We start from the raw sequence: 17,454 nt of genomic DNA, 5'->3' as shown, positions 1-17,454 counted from the left end.
CGCCTCTCAGGTGTAAGATGTCACTGTCTTTTGACATCACTAATGCGCAGAATGTATTTGACAGGTCAGAAGGACCAGCAGAGGGTTGTTGGGGAGGTGCGATGCAGGTTTGTTTTTGTTCCACAGTTCTCCTGACCCCTGTTTGATCCTGAGGGTCCATCTAAAAGGAGATGTAGGTTACCTTGCCCCTCACCCACACTCACACCATTCTCTATTAGCTTGATCGCGTGTTATTATACAGCATACTCTTTTCATCAGAGCTAATCTGTGTTGCTGGGAGACCCTCTTCCCCACTCAGCACAGAACCTTCCCCTTCAAACATCATCCCTCTCTGTTCGGGATCCCCTTAGCTTTGAAAAAGGATCCAGGGTCTTTAAAGAGTGGACGGGGTCCTGAGCCATTCAAGGTGTATCCAATGCCTTGTGCTCAGCAAGGCTCTTAAATGCAAAACAGACGGTGGAGCAAATAAAGATCAAAGGCACCAGCTTTGCCCGCCTGGCCTGCTGTCCTCACATGCCAGGCGGTGTTGTCACAGTGAATCACGGCTGTGCAGCTTCCGTGCTCATGCTGACCCCCGTCCTTCAGCACCTAAGGGCCACCAACACCCTAAACACTGCTACAGCCCCTCTGCGCCCGTTTCTAACGTCAACACTCACACACACACAGGGTTAAAACCAGATGTTGTGTATGTAGCTGTCCTTCAGACCAAGCCAGAATTGTCCCTGAGGAATCAGAAGAGCCACTCACCTTGATGCACGTGAGGATCCCCTCTTATCGGGTTCACAATGAGAGGACTGAGCTAAACAGTTGGGCATTTCAGTAGTATCTGATTTAGTGACTTGTTTCATTGTGCCTTCGTTTGGCTGTATTTCTCCTAATGAAGTCATTGATCTTGTGTCTGTGTGGGTGGTGACTCAAATGGGATATTATTTGTCTATGCAATAATCCGCTGGATGCTAAATAAAGTCTGCCTCTTGAAAAGACCAATTGCATCTGAGTGAAACTGATTTCCACTGACTTCTACTAGCATGTGAAGCTAGCAGAGCATTTAAAACATGTGGTGGTACATTAGTCATAAGTTTAGCTCAATGAAAAGCCTGACTGAATATAATAACTCTTTTATGAGGGGGCAAAGCAGGTTTTTTTTTTCTCTGTTGTCCTCATTTGTCCGACAGCATAGTGTGTGTGTGAGTTTATGAGCGGGTGCATGTTATTTTAGCTTTTGTTTGAACTGATATAGAAGACATGAGCCAGGGGAAGGTGCCACTCAAGCCATGATGCCCATCTCAACAGATGGCGTTCATTGCATGGTGATACTATATGTCCAAGTGAATTAGAGCGTTTCGTTATGTGCTTTGTCATTGTTCTGCCGTAGATTGTGTGGCTGCAGATCCCTGTAGCATCTCAGCGATGTCCTGGCAGCAGGGGTTAAGTAAGGCACCCTGCCCTTTTCAGATGCTCCACAGCTACTTGACCTGTTTGTTCAGCTGTACACCCAGGAACATGTTTGCCCCCCACTCCTCCCCCACCACCACTCCTCCCCTGATTGTCTGTGCCAAAGATGCAAGCCTATGGCAGGCAGACTTCCAGCGGTCCCTCCCATTTTGTCCGTAGGGTTAGGGACATTAAGGGTGAAGGTTGAGAGGGAGGGATAGAGCGGCTAGATAAGCAACCTCCTGGTCCAGGTCAGCTATTCCAGATTAGAAGACCAAAGAAAAAGCTTTTAATTAGGTTTGCCGTGCCGTTAGGGCTCTGCGGTATTGTGGCCCAGACACTTCCTGCATTGTGCTACACCACCCATAAAGTAGCAGAGCAAGGGAGTGGGTAAAAGAAAGTGAGGGAGAGAAGCTAAAAATGATTCTGCCACATCTGTGCCACACCACAAAACAAAGAGCGGTTTTTTACCTACTAGAAGCCCTACACTGAGCTCCAGCACAGACAACAAACCACCTGGACTTGCTTAAATGGGAACGAGATTTCTGGAGAAAAGAGTTGAAGAACAGCTGAGCTTTCTCTTCATTTATTACAACATTAACCCATCCAAGTTTCCACAGCTTTCTTCTTCTTTTTAACTGTTTTCTTATTCCCACAGTTAGGTCTTGTGTGGTGCTCTACTGAGAAATCCCAGAGTCTGCCCTGTCAAACTAGGTCTAAAACAGAATACGTTGGACATAATTTCTTTCTCATAACAAAAATAGAGGCAAAATACCAACAATCATATCTTGGTGATGCTTAATGAGCCCTTTGGGATCCTTGACAATATACCACTAATATGGTGCTTTGCATCCTTTCAAACATACGAGAGTAGAGCCCTGGAAATAGCAACACCAAGCAAGGCCTCAGTGACGCCCCACAGCCAACACAAGTATTCTCTGTACTGTGGTCTACAGTACGTCTGCCCTCTCATCCATTTTCACACCAATTACACTAAACCTTGTATCAGTATTCCTACCTGCGCCTTGGAACGGGGATCAGGTTGTGCTTGTAGGGGAGGGGAGATGAAAAGTGAGGAGCGCATACGAGTAATTGCCTGCTTTCGAGACACGTGGAGCCTGTCTGGAGAAGAGATGGGGGGGGGGGTCAATTTGAGCCAGGCCCTAATGTTTCAAAATAAAGATGAACACCTCGCTTTGATCTTCATGTCCTGTTCAGCAGACAGTCTGCAAAGATAACGATCCGTGCCGGTTACTGTAATCTTAGCCCCAAACCATGCTTTTACTGAAGAGAGGGGCAGAAGACTTAAAAGGAGAGCTTTACCCACTGTGGGTCTGCTAGCACAGAGGGAGAAGAGAGTCTACATATGAAAAAGAATGTATCCGTGTGATTTGCAGCAAGTATTTGAGGGTGGGTTGTTGATAAAAGGCTCCGTTTGGAAGGAATGGGTTGAAGGACGCGTGTTGAGGAATTCTGTATGAATAGTGAAGCAACTAGGCGGTTGCAAGCAGCGCTTCAGGGGTGTGGAACGTGCTGGGGCCTGCTGCATTATAAAGACAAGCCCTGCACCCGGCCAGCTGTGCCGTACACAAGGCTGAAGGAATGAGAGCGCCATGAATGGCTTTCTCTGTGTGACAATGACTGCGGCACTCAGCGGAGAGGGGATGGTCAGAGGTCCTTGCTACGGACTGGCAGCATTGAGAGTGTGTGTATGTGTGCGAGTACATAAGTACAGTGAGAAATTACTCAGGAATGTGAGGATACATGCCAAAGACAAAGAATTTCAGTCGCATTCAAGGGAAACTTACCCACTGAAGAAATATAACAGTCCCATCAATAGGCATGAGAGCCACATAGGATGGAAGTAATAGAAGTCTTGTGCTTCTGTTCTAGGAGTTTGCTAGATGAATTTTCTGACAGCAGGAGAGAAATCTAACTTTGCTTGAAATTTTGTCACTTCACACAACAGATATTTGCCATGCAGACTGACAAACAAAGACTTTCCCTTTTCTAGCAACACATTCATTGGCTTTTAAAAAAAATTTATTTATAGATTTATATCACAAATCTTTCCGTACAGTTGAATTCACACATTCTTTGCGCTCTGTTACGGTTCAATCCTAACTTGAGACACATTTACGCACATTGATGGCGAAGTGTGCGCTAGAGAGGGATCTCAAGTCAGCATTCAGCCGTTTGTGAATCAGAAAACCACAGCCGTAGACACCCAACTCAGACACAACTACAACTTAATAAATACTTTACAAAAATAATGCAGGCTTTTTACAATGAAGATCTGCCTCAGAGACAAAAAGTTGTAAATTAACGGTGAAAAAAAAAAAAAATGTGCATGCTAAATAAACTCACAAGCTTACATGGGAACCTGGATATTGTGAATGGCAACATGGAAGAAAATTGGATAACCCTGTTCTCTGTCCCGAAAGACCCCAACACATTCCTGAAGGATCTTATTATTCTATTACCACAGGCCTCTCAGATTCACCAAACATAAACAATCTATGGAGACGAACATGGACACAATCTAAACGAACATTCCTAGAATAATAATTTTCCCTTTTAGCAACATATAAACTCAGTTCACCCTTCAGCTGACACATTTTACTGGCAAATTTTTTCATTCATTTTTTCAGAGGCATATTTTACAAAACATAAAAAAGCAATGTTTTGTGCCTGGTTTTGGTGAAGTCAAGAAAAGTTCCCTGTGAGCAAGTAAACGTTCTGACTGTTGGATTTTTATTCCGCTTGGTTCAAAAGAGCAGCAAGTCTTGTTCCTCAGAGCCTAAAAGTCCATGTGTTATTTGACCTAAAACAGAATAAAAAATGATTTCAGCACAATTTTTGAGGTTTAGCTGAATATTTAAGCAGTGTGTTTTTCCCCCTTTCACTCTACAGCGGGCTAGAATTCCCTCGCTTCTTCAAACTGTTTGTAGTAGTCCTCGTCCTGAGGGTTGTCGGGACACTTCTGACCGTTGTTTGGCGGCCTGGCCTGGTTGTAGCGGCTCCAGTCTCCTTTGCAGATGATCCAGGGCAGGATGTCCACCTTATAGTGCAGGTCGGCTGAGAACTCTGTGCTGATAAGGTTGGGCGTGCCGGCCCCTTTGCCACGAGTGATGAGCTTCATGGCGTCGTCGTAGCAGCAGTGCTGTGCTGCCAGCGTGGTGGACTCCAGCGTCAGCATGGAGCGGATGCAGTAGCGGGCCGTGGGCTTGTAGATCTCCAGTTTCTCTTTTGGCCCGCTGGCATCTTTCCAGCGGAAATCTCGGCGCGTGGGGGCATCGTGGACGTCCGCTGTGCTGTACGCCACCTCTGTTGGGTAAGAGCAAGGGCAGCTGGGGAGGTCGTTTGCCACCTTGGTCATGTACTTCTTCAAGAAGTCGCTCTTGCAGTTCATCCATCGCTCACAGCTGTCTGTGTCTGGAAGAAATGAAGACACAATTAAATGCTACATCTCTTTCCCACACAGATGAAACCAGCAGCGTGAGAAGGTGCAATATTTAATATGAAGGTGTGTTTTGACTGGGTTGATTAAGAACAGACAGACAAAGAGAGTGTGGGCAGTGGCATACTGTGCTCTTCCTGCCCTGATGCACATTTTCATCTCTGCACAGTAATGGAGCACAGCCTGAGCACGAGGAATGCAAAGTGTGTGAAGGAACACTGCTGCCAGATGGATGAACTTTCTTTGATGGTGTCAGAACATCTGAATGAGGGATAGTCTGGAGTAAGACAAGAGTAGGCAAAATCTTACCAACACCAAAGAGCTCTGTGGCATTAAACTCATCTGTTCCAGCTAACAGGCTCACTTCAGTAGCTGCCGTCTTGAAGGCATCTTCAATACCTTTAGAGAGATAAATGCACAGTCAATGAAAGGTGGCTCAAAAGATAAAAGACTACTAAATCAACACGTGCACTTGCGAGCTGTCCTCTAATATCCATTAGCCACATCTCTACTGGTGTGGGATTCTTTTGTTCTGTGATCCAAAATCAAGACTTTACCTGGGCAGCTGGGCATATCACAAGTTCTGGACTCGGTGGCTGTACAGGCATAACCACATGACCTGGTTCTCTTCTGGTTGCCATTTCCACAGGTGACACTGCACGCTGTCCAGTTACTCCAGTCCCCCTCCGCATCCATATAGTCTACATCAGAGAGAGAGAGAGAGAGAGATCCTCAGCTCTGATGCAGGCCACATGCTGAAGTTACTCGGGCCTGTTAGCATGCCTCACTAATAGTAAGTGGGGGGAGGACATGAAAGGGGAAGTGCGGGGGAGCTCAAAGTTCTCTTTGACTTTGCCCCTCAAAGCAGACACCACACAAGCCTGTCTACACACACACACACACACACACACAGTCTGCGCCACCTGAGTATACCTGGCACAGTGGCACCGGACACCATTCTGTTGCTGTGATTCATTGGTCTGAAAATGGGAACTGAAATGGCAAGAAATCCTCTTTAACTCCAATTATCATTGAGCAGATCACTGTAATGGTATACATGGGAAACAGTTACACTAGGCTGTACTCCCCCCATCACAATCACGACCGTACGCGCGCACACACACACACACACACACACACACACACACACACACACACACACACACACACACACACACACACACACACACACACACACACACACACATCTTGAAGGCAGTACTCCATCAATGAGGAGAATTAATGTGGGCATGTTGGGATGGAAGTATTTCTGGCCGTAGTCCAACACTTCCTATACACCCCCCACCCAACCCACCCCACCCGTCCACTGCCATCTGCCCCTCATTAAGAGCATTTTGTATGAATAAAGGCCAGATAGCCATCTAGCACCGCTCCCCTCATCCTTCCGTTGCTTACTACGGCCAAAGAGCTGGTGGCAGCTCAAACAAAACTCAGAATAAAAATAAAAAAAAAATTGATAATAACCTGCCCTCAGCCCACAGATGAGACAACTGAATGTATGATCAGTGGTTTGTGATGGATGACCCTTGCTGTCTGTCCTCAATTATGAAATTTAGGTTAAAAACCAGGACAGTGATGATGAGCAAATATTTCCCGGTCCATTAGTGTGCGGTGAAATAAAGGATGAATGAGAGCAGACCGCAGCGATAAGCCAGAGACATTAAACACAGGTTATGGTTTGACAAAATAAAATTATAAAATCGCCCTCCTTACCGCTGTAGTGCAAGTGGATAAAATGACATTTACCACAGGATACGCATTCCTGTTTGACCATGTTGGTTTGGGCATGCTACAACACGGGCCAGACGCATACTGTATCGCAGCGAGTGTAAATTCTTCCACGGCAGATTTATCTGTGGGGTTACTTTTGGGAGAGTGTTGTGAGAATGGCGTGGAGGCCAAACAGTGCTTCTGGCCCCATTCCTGCTGCGGAACTTTGATGTGAAGAGGCGTTTAAACTGTATCACGTAGCTAGCTCCACACCACAGAGGCATCTATCTCATAAAAGAGTGTCAAAGGCTTCAATCAGGGGCTGCCAAAGGCTCGCCTGGGATGACTGCACTTATTATGGTGACAGCTTAAATCAGCAAATCTGCAAATTACAGATTCCACATCAGACTGTGGCCATCTGTGGAAACGTTGGAGACCGGTGCTCAAATAAGAGCCCGTGGACCCAGCTAAATATTCTGCAATGTGCGTTGTGCACTCATTTCAGTGCAAACACCCCCTCCTGTCATTCTCACCATATTCAGTTTGAGCTTTGCTTCCTCCCCCGGTGCCTCCTCTCCTGTCCCAGTCTGCCGGCGGCCTGAGGAAGTTGCTATCCTCACTGTTGCTCCCGTATGAGCGATTGTGCTCCTCTGTTTGATGAGTGGTAGAAGAGGAAGAGGATGAAGGCCACCAGTTTCTCCAGTTAGGAGAAGCCCAGTTGGGTTTGCTTTCCTTACGGAGGCCTTTTTCTGGCTCATGGCCCTCCAGTCCATCCACCACTTCAATCGTCACCTGTATTAGAGGACAGAAGTCAATTTAAAGTCAATGTTCAATGCAGACCTATCAAAGAAGATGCTTTTATTGCACAGAATGGGTTCCATGAGGTGACACTTTATGGTACCCCGGCACACAATATCACCCCTTTCCCCTATATGTCCAAACACATATGCCTCCCAGATGAGGGGGGACCATCACCCCTGCCCCACAGTCACCCTCCCACCTTTTGGGCTCTCTCCACCTAAACACAAAGTTCAAAGGGCTACTCAGCCTCCTCCAGACCATGAAAGCCAGATGAATCCCAGGATCAAAGACACCGCCCTCCTCCCCTTCTCCCACAGCCTCACGCCCTTGCTCAATTGGTTGCCCCGCTCTCTACCCACATCTTGAGATGTTAATACACTTTGTTCATGCTCGGATTTAGTAGTGATGCTCTCAGAAATGGAAAGACCCCCTTGCTGGATTAGACAGGAGAATGACTTAAGGGCGAGGGCTCGCCACACATTTACATAAGCTGCTGTCTGTCTTCCAGCACATGGGTTAGTAGTGAGGTATTGCTGGTTAGTGTCTGCCTTTCAGCTGTCATTATGATGGACATGAGACCTCAGTGTCTATGTTAAGCTTCAGTATGAGCCAGGAAGTAAAGGGGATACGAGCAGAAGGGAGGAGGAAAGGGAAGAAAAAGGAGGGTTTTGATGTTCAAACTATTCTCCTTCTTCCCGTTTGCTCTTCTGGTCTTATGTGCTTGAGTAGACTTGTCTTATAAGTGCGTGAAAGCATCAAAGCACACTGGCAGGTGCACACACACGGTCACCTGTATGTTGGGATTCTGTCCATTGATATCGGCTTTAGAGAGGTCAGGGAAATTGTGAAGATCTAGGAGGAAAGCTCCAGGGCCGTCCCTGCGTACGTTGCTGCCTTGTGCCCATGGGAGCGTAGCAGGCCTGTGGGCCAGCCGGTGTTCTGGACCAGACCTCCGGTCTTCAGGGGCCAGTTGTGCAGAGGAGCTGCTTTTTGCATTTATATTATTCTGCCAAGGAGAGAAATGAACATAATATTATTAATTATGTATTATTGGTTTGTGCATTCACAATATAAGATTATAAGAAAGTTTGTAGAATCTACAGCATCTACACACTCAGCAACATTAGATTAATGTCTCATGTTGACAGAGGTTCATGTGGCCATGACCTCTGTCATAAATCCTGTGGACAGTGGACTCAACTATTTGGAGCCCAGAAAGAAAGACCACAGAAACAGTGGGACAAATATTACACTGTGCGTCTGTCTGCTTCTACCAAAATATAAGCTCTGCATTCAGAGCCAGTGTCACAGTTAGCCTGTAAATTTTTTCCATTTTTAACTGACAGAGTATGCTGCTGCTTTACCATAGTAATATGATGTGGACATTTTTAGCATGTTCTGGTGCTGGCTGGAAGAAAAGCAATGTAAGACTGAATCAGTTTCCTGAACGCGTGTTATTGAGAGAAATCTAAGCAAACATTGCAAAAATAATTACTTCTGCCTTATTGACGACAGAAAAACATTTGGTCCTCTGACGGGGGGGGGGGGGGGTTGTAAATACAGCCCAAAAGTACAGTTGAGACATATGTCCCCTGTCAGGTATGCACAGAAGGAACAATTATTCCTCAATTGGACAGACAGCCATAAGTAGACAGCAATCATCCATTCTGGGGTGGCAGAAAATAAGATCAAAGAAAGCCATCAATCATGTTCCTTGTTTTCTTTTTTCACGTCCCATTTCTTCCTCCCTAGTGTTTTTGTGGCCAGGCTGAGGCCTGAGAATATGGCAGCAGTGCTGTACGGTTGCGGTGGCCGGTTACAGACAAAGTGTCAGCTCAGTCACATTGTGGTGAGCATAAAAGCCCCCAGTGGAGCTGTTTGAGTCCAGCCAAGGTGCACTCTGGGACAATATAGGCGCTGTAAATGGAGCTGCACAGCAAGGGAGCAAGGATTATAAATGTACATGTAACTTTAATTCAAGCACATAGGGGACAGCGGCTGCACAGAAAGACCCCCATATCCATTTAGCATTACGTTTTTTTAATTCACCAGATGGAGTTAATTGAAAGAATTTAAACACTTTCTCATCACATATCTTTGTGTGAGCTACTTCCATAATTACAATGATTATACAATTTTCCATAATTTTGAGGAAGATGAGTAGATGGTTCAGTGTTTTGCCTGTAGCCACCAAATAAAAAGAGAGAGGTTTAAATGCCGATAAGATGATGAGTTTTTATGAGAATCATAAAATGTGAGGAAAAATTATTCTGAAATAGCTGGTTTCAATTAAAATCACGCATGCCTTTTCCATAACCAAACAATTACGGCTGAGAGCTCAGTACATCAGCTATCGACCCTTTATGTGAACATCACGGAGATGTGTTACAAGCACTTGCGCTTTAAGATGCCCATGTGATAACCCCGTCTTTCAAGTTCCCAGCCTTCAGAAGTCACTCAGTGGCTGTAATTGAGCTGCACTGAGGGAGAAGGCCCAGGACGACACTTACAGGTTCAGTCACAATGCAAATACAGACAACTTTGTATTGTAAAGTCTGATTGTACTCCTTGGGGTGGATTTTATCTTTATGAACGATATTAGCATTTAACTGCAGACTACACAAGTTGCTCTTCCGTCCAGACATTACTGTTTATGATACTGAACAGTCATTTAAATCCGCTACCAGAAAACACTTCACAGCCACTGATTTCTTTTGGTATCCTATCATAAGGCTGCAAGGTGATTTCATTCACAACCCCTACCGATTAAAACACAAAAACTACTGTTTCTGAGTTATGACTTATTACCTTCTCCATGAGTCGATGTATTAAAAAAAGCAGATGCCACCACAAGAGTTTCATAATATGCAAACTGTTGGGTCGTGAAACCCAGTCTCAGTGTTTGCAGGCAGATTAATCCTCCATTATCCAGTCTAATCCCATCTGCATCTTCTGTTGTGTCATATTATGTTGTATTACACACGACAGGCAGATTATCTAATCCTCACACTAATTTGGTTTATTGAAATCGAACTTAAGTCAAGCCATTGAACTGACATCTGCTTGTAAACACAGAGAGTTTGTCAGTTTATGGGTAAATACTGGTATCAATAGATTATCTCGCAGACTGTATAGTAAAAATCCACCATATGGGAGAATCGCTGATTGGTGTTTTTAAATAAAAACATATACTGAATATTGCAGAAGTGCTGCAAGTTTGAATAAAACTAGTGGTAATAATTTGCCGTCAAACTGCTTAGGATTCAAAAAATTAAACCGAAAAGCACCATGAATCAAACAGATTCCAGAACTCTTCCATAAACCACTTTAACCACATAAAACAAAGGCCATGGTCACTGGACTCTGATATATACGGGTATTTTATTTATGTGATATGCTGACAACAGGTTGGTTCATTGTTCAAGTCCGTTTCATCATCATGGACAGATTTGTTAAAGCTTTTATAAACGGACAGTTTGCTGTGGGAAATGTGTTATTTGTTAGTCGAGAAAAGCTGCACAATTTACCAATGGAGCCATAGTGAGGCTAGGTAATGTCTGAAGACATTTGCAAAGGTGTTCAGAAAAGTAATTTTAAAAACAGGCAACGCAATCACCAGTTGTCGCTTAATAATATACTAGACTGCTTTTTCCACCTTTACTCGTCCAGAAGCTACATCAGATACACTTAAATATGAGAGCTACCCAGTGTAGCTACATTTAGGTGAGTTAGAAAACCATTTACTAAACTAACATAGTATTTCCCAGCCAATATTGAATTCAAACCCACAACACTGGAGTTACAGGCCATTTTCTCTAATCTAAGCCAGCGCCATCCACCAGGTGCCTAAGAAAGAAAACTTACGTGATAATTTTCCTTGTACATAATTTGAAATCTAAATTTCATTATTTCATGTTAAATTAACATTTTCATTTTCAGCCCCTGAACACTCAAACCTTAGACAATAGATGCCACTGGAGTGTGTGCAGTGTTGACATTCAGTTTATTGTCTCACTTTCTTTGGTAGCAGATAGACAGGACAGCAGGACAAATACACTGTATCACATACATCAAAACCTTGCCAAAACATAGAAAAATATCAGCCTTAAATATAATGCTGTTGTGTGTTGGCAAAATTGTGTCCATCACTTGGACATAAACAGAAATCTCTGCTGCTTTTCCCCATAAGCACTAAGATTTGTATTTCCATCTGGGAGCTCAGCAGTGTGATGGACAATCCATGAAATTTTATATCAGTAATAGATTTTTTTCTGTCTCAATCAGTGTTTCAGCAGAATGATTTAGGAGAATTAGCAAGGTTGAAAGTAATGGAAAGAATGCACAACATGGGAATTAGTCATCAGAAAGGAATGCCCGCCGTGTGTAAGTTGTGTAAAGCCCATCAATTGTTGATAATGTCGACATAAACACCTCTCTCAGTGGATCTTTTTAACACAAGTTAATGAGAAAAACATGCATCATTTTTCTCTAATATAGCCCAGCCTGTAACAGTGCACAGGAGTAACTCATTTAAATGTCACAAAATCAGCCTTTGTTGGCGGGCTGCTTTACAGTCCCTATCACTCATCTGAGATCTTCCTCAACGAGGAACATGCTTTAATTTGGAGATCAAAAGTGACACACCATTCCTCAGTTCATCTGGGGCCTCCCAGGATGTCACCCCCCCACTTTCAAAAGCCATGAATGAACACTTGCACACACAAGCCACCCCCCCTCCCTCCTCACAGTATCTCCTCTTCTTTTCCCGCTTCCCCCCCTTTTCACTTTGTGAGGGCTGCTTAAAGGGGCATGACTCCATTTTCAATTGGGAGCAACTCGGGGGTCCTTCCCCCAGGGAAGCTGGCAGGAAATGAAGGCAGTGCGCATTGTACCAGATGCTTTTCAGCACTACCCTTATGTAGGTGGAAGAGAAAGCTATCCTTCCTCTGGCACACGCCTCATACTGGCTGTATGTGTGTTTATTTACAGGATCAAACTAAGAAGACATATGTTATATTGGAGATATGAGCTCAAATGTGAACCCTTTAGACAGGACTTCTTGAAAATTAAAGAAGAAAATAAGCTCAAGGGCAAAAAAACGTGATTGATATGATATCACACCAACTTAACATTGCCCCAGTGGCTGAATCTGCTTTTCCTGGGTCAGTGATGATAATGTGCCTTGGACCAAAGAGTTTTCTCTTTCCACTACAGGTGCATGGAGCCGCATCCTGTCATTTGTCTTTCCGTGAATGGCATTTTAAATGTGACACCTTAGAACAACAATACACCCCCTGGGCCATGACAACCCCGGCCAAAAGATGACATCACCGTCTTCAGTGGCGAACCAGTGAAGCATATCCGCACACAGTCAGAGCATTCATGAAAAAAAAAAAAAAAAACATTCAGCGCTTTCCTCAACACGGGGAATGAGTGGCAATGTTGGGCTCTTTCATCACAAGCCAGAAGCTCTATGTAAATTTGGTCTAGTGACAAAAGGGATGTTGAGGTTGGAATGGCCGGCATGTGTGTAGTATTTTAACTATAATTCCTCAGGAGTAACTCCCTCCTGGTCCTCATCATGCTCAACCAATCCAAGATTTGGCTGTGTGACAAATATTCGATAAATTCCTGGAATATTTCCTCAGCTTTGCATGCCACAATATCCAACCAAACACAGGCTTGCGGTCAGTCGACAGTGATAATGGAGATAAGAGAAATTACCCTCACCATCCTCTGTTAAAGTTTAATTTCCCTCAAGCCTTAATAAAGTATTTATGGTATTTACTTAGTGGGCATAAATACCCATTAATCACTGGGACATGAAGAAAGTATTTCAGTAGCATGCTAAATTATACATCAAAAACAGCTGAAGGATGCTTAACACTCTAAAAAATCCGGTTGATCCCAGACCTTAGGTCTTAACCCTCCAGTCAGGATTTGAGGCTCTACTGGAGTATGTGTGCTTAAAACGGGCAGTTAAACTATTAAACCTGTCTTTAGCGGTGCCATGTTGACAAATGTTTCCCTTGTGAAATTTTGTTGAGGCACGTTTTAAACTGCCCAAAATAACCCAAAAAGGTGGAATAAAAAAAAAGGATTTTGAACAGATCATGTTATTGTCTTTCCCTCAACACAACATTAATAACAGATTTTTTTTTCCACGTGGCAGGATGGAATAAAACAAGTTGGGCTGAAGGGCAGGGCAGAAGTTAGTGTCAGGCTCTTCTTCAAACCAGCTCTGACCCTCTGCCTCATCAACTGAAAGCTTGGATGACACTGATGAGCCCATGATGACAGAGAAGTGCCTGCAGCTACCATTTAACCCCCAGCCATAGGGAGATGCGTCTGTTAAAGGGCGCTGATCTCTGACCCTGCCTCATCTTCCATCCCTCTGCTTGCTTTCTGCCATTCCCGGGGGACCCCCTAGGGAGACCACATAAATGTGTATATCAACAATCACCAAAGACCCACAGGGTTCCCCGAGAATGGAAGCTTCATTTTACCTGGGCCATTGGCTCATATAAGCATTTCATCAAGCCCCTCTGTGACCAAATCCTCAGTTATGGAAAGCACCTCACTACTAATAGATTTCCTCACTCACCTCTGTAAGTGCTGTGTCCTGATCCAGACTCAGAGTTACATTTCCCTGGGGCAGCGGACTGCTCCGCAGCACCGTGATGTGCAAGGTAAGGAGAAGAAGTCCCAGGAGCAGCAGCAGTTCAGCCGCCAGTCGCACCATCCTTTTAACACGGCCGCTCTTGGGAGCCTGCGGTGTGGCTGGAGCTCCGAGTCCGCCTCCTCCCGGTGCAGAGACTCCAATCTCCGGATCCGCCGGGGACGAGGAGCCGCAACACCACTTCGGAGCCACTTCGGGAATCAGAATTGCAAAAATGAAGGGAAAAGGATCGGATAGGGGGGCAGCCGAATAATTTGTAAAAAGTGCTGTAGATTAATTTGGATCCAGTGGCTTTTCTTTGTAAATGGTGGGATTGTCCTAAGTCAAGCTGTATCCTCTTTTACCGAGTTCAATATAGTTTGAGTTTAAGCCAAATAAGATATTAGATTTTGCGCCTCTCTGCCAATTAATGCAGTGTGCGGAATAGGAGCGGCGCAGCATAAACACTTTCCGCTCTTGTTGTGCCCTCCTCTGCTAATCTCCAAGCTCAGGAAACTTGCAGCCCAGTTGCCCCTTGGTGTCCCCGCCACATTCTGAGCCTCACACTTGAGTTTTCCTCACTTCCCCTTCAACCGCATGACGGACTTCTTGTTTTATCCACATTCTGCGCTCTCCAACGCGTTATTCGATGAGGTTACCTTTGGAGAAAAAAAAGTACAGGTAGTTAGGGGGAAAAAAATCTTTCCAGTTAAGGCTTTGCGTTGGACTTCTGTCTGCTTCAAACACAGTGTTCATCCATACTGCGGATTGTGAGCCCACCAAAATGAAGACGCGGGCTTGAATGCGTCTCTAAGGAGTCCTGCTGGAGGAAACAAATCATACCATATCAAACTAGGCTTACTGAGACACACGCCGTTCTTGTTGCGTGCTCTTGAGGTGTTTTTATACTATACGCCCCTGTGCATGCGCCCTCCCCCTGGTTAACTCTTTCCTTCCTCTCAGCCAGTCATCTCCAAACTGGTGTCCGGCCTAGGGTAACACCAAATATTCTTGTGTATGTTCGTGTGTTAAACACCCCAAACGTATGCTCTTTTTCCCATTGCAGATTAGATACATACATTAACAACATTATGGCAGACTATATCAAATTCTCCCATTTCAATAAGCATTAAACCAAGAATACGTATGCTGATTAAGTCATCCCTACACATTTTATTATGGGAAAATGCCACTATACAGGCACAGTAAGGACTCCCTGAAACAACGCCAAGTAAACTTGGTGGTCCCTGGAGGCGCACTGGGAACGTCGTTGCGCAGAGGAAGACACCCGGAGGCGCTTTACAGGAGGTCTGCCTCTCCCGTTGACATGTGTACAGCAGCGGCCTTGTCTCAGTCTGTGATTAAACCGCTGCTTCACGGAAGGTGATGTAACACTTCACTTAAGCAAGACAAATGGTGCGTAATGTGATTAGCCCTCGTGCGACTTTTTATTGTCCGCTTCAAAGGACAAGTCGCTGTGTCAAATTACGCACCATGCGGGCATCCTGCTGCTTCAGCATGTGTGACAGTTCACTAAATCCCCGAGGCGTGGAAAAGACCGCGCATCTAATATCATATGTCAACCCCTGAAGTCAATACATTCAGCTTGGGACAAGTGGAACAGTCATGTTGCTGATGATGACTTAACAGGATCTCATTACCTGGATACTGTCATGGGTTATTTGTCACTGTCATACCAGCTGGCATAAAATCATTCATAAAAGATTAGTTGAGGACATATTCCAATTCTCTGTATAAACACACAGGCCTATTGGTGGTGTGCATTATTACTCCTTGATCCTGTGGCCAAATGCCACACAGTGCACAGCTCCAGCAGGACAATGAACAGCAGCAGAGCCAAAGCAACGTCCAGATTAGACTACTATAGCCTACATACATACATACATAGAAAGCTAAAAGCACCTAAAAATCAAGACAAATACAATGTTCTTTTATTCATCACGTAGTTTCTACATTAACCGGTCCTCACTAATTCAATTTTCCTAGGAGTGATTTCTGAGAAGTTTGGTAAACTCAGGCCCTGAATTTACTTAAGCTGAGATATAACTCCAATCTGCCCATCTGATTCCCATGTGTGCCAGAAAGAACAGGGAGTAAATGTGGTCTGAGTGGCAGCTTACTTTTCATTCTATAGGCAGGCCAGTGACAGTGGAGTCACTACTGATGAGCAGGATGGAGATATTCAAGAACCTTGATGAATATCATATTTCGTTCAGTCATTCATACCTATAACCTAAAGAAAACTTCCAATTATCTCCCAAATATCTGATGAGGCTGATCAAATGTCTGAATTACAGGCTAAAATATTCAAGTAAAGGTTCCTCGTCATTTTCTGTACTAATGAAATACAACATATCGGCCTACTTCATTATGCTATCTGTTAACAAATGGACCCCAATATACAGCTATACTGCAGCCTTCACTTGCAGTCTCACTTGGTCCAGGCACAGCATAGCTGTCTAAACCATGTAAATCTGTTCTTTGTCTGCTTCACTTCAAAAATCCCTTTCCAGAATAGAAAAATCTCTGTCTAAATGGAAAACAGAAAGCAGAGAGAATGGCTTGCCTGCTTTGGACACAGTGGTGGACATCAAAGGCGTAGCAGAGGATCCCCCTTCAGAATAGCAGCTACATGCCATTCCAATAAGTGCAGCGTATTTGGATCTGCAGTTCAAAAGAGGCTGGTGCAGGCAGGCAGGCAGGTCTCTGGGGCCTTGCCACCAGTAGTTTGGTTGCACAGATGTTTTGAATGCCAGCACAGACCATTTGCCACTTCTGCTGAAGCTGAGGGCAGTTAGAAGTGACTGCAGGGAAGTTTGGTAAGACACATGTTTCCCACCTTGCCTAATAGTCCGTGTGTATTACCATACTTTGTCACATGGCTTCACAGGCCAGTTTGAAATCGACACCTCTGGAGTACATCATATACAAATTTTCGTGATAAGTGTTTAACAATCCATCTGAAAATATAAATGAGGGGAAAATATAAAATGATGCCTGTCATTTTGAAGAAATGATTACTACAGACTTAAAACTGTTCTCTGTCTACTGATAACCACTTTTTGTTTTCCTGTGCATAAAATACATTAATTATACACAGGTTTAGGGTTATATAAAGCTTCCATCAGTTGAACCATAGAAATTTGTCCTTGAGAAATCATTGTCTGAATACTTACTAAAGCAAAAGAAAAGCAGGTAATAAAAGGCCTCCAATATGACTGATATCTTATAATATCTTCTTCAAACTTATTTAATTCTCAAACATTTTTCCTGCTGTGCAACTGTACAAAAACATCACTGGTGACTCAAATTCAAGTTGGCCTTTCTGTAAATCACAGTGGAGTTTTGT

At 44.3% G+C, this 17,454-nt stretch overlaps 1 protein-coding gene across 1 annotated transcript; it reads right to left on the bottom strand.

Annotated features, from left to right (window-relative positions):
- Window positions 1–3,459: 3,459 nt before the first annotated feature.
- ism1 (isthmin 1) lies at window positions 3,460–14,958 on the bottom strand. Its single transcript, XM_038736947.1, has 7 exons — window positions 14,865–14,958; window positions 14,031–14,743; window positions 8,217–8,432; window positions 7,159–7,417; window positions 5,452–5,595; window positions 5,204–5,293; window positions 3,460–4,869 (listed from the first exon to the last, which is right to left on the bottom strand). Exons 2-7 carry the CDS (start codon window positions 14,166–14,168, stop codon window positions 4,352–4,354), a joined length of 1,365 nt encoding a protein of 454 aa, XP_038592875.1. The 5' UTR covers window positions 14,169–14,743; window positions 14,865–14,958; the 3' UTR covers window positions 3,460–4,351.
- Window positions 14,959–17,454: the final 2,496 nt, after the last annotated feature.

Source organism: Micropterus salmoides, unplaced genomic scaffold, assembly GCF_014851395.1.
Source record: "Micropterus salmoides isolate LMB-PRFRI ecotype aquatic unplaced genomic scaffold, ASM1485139v1 Ms_hic_scaffold_22, whole genome shotgun sequence".
In the NCBI taxonomy this organism is placed as follows: Eukaryota; Metazoa; Chordata; class Actinopteri; order Centrarchiformes; family Centrarchidae; genus Micropterus; species Micropterus salmoides.
This window is presented reverse-complemented; position numbering and strand designations above follow the sequence as displayed.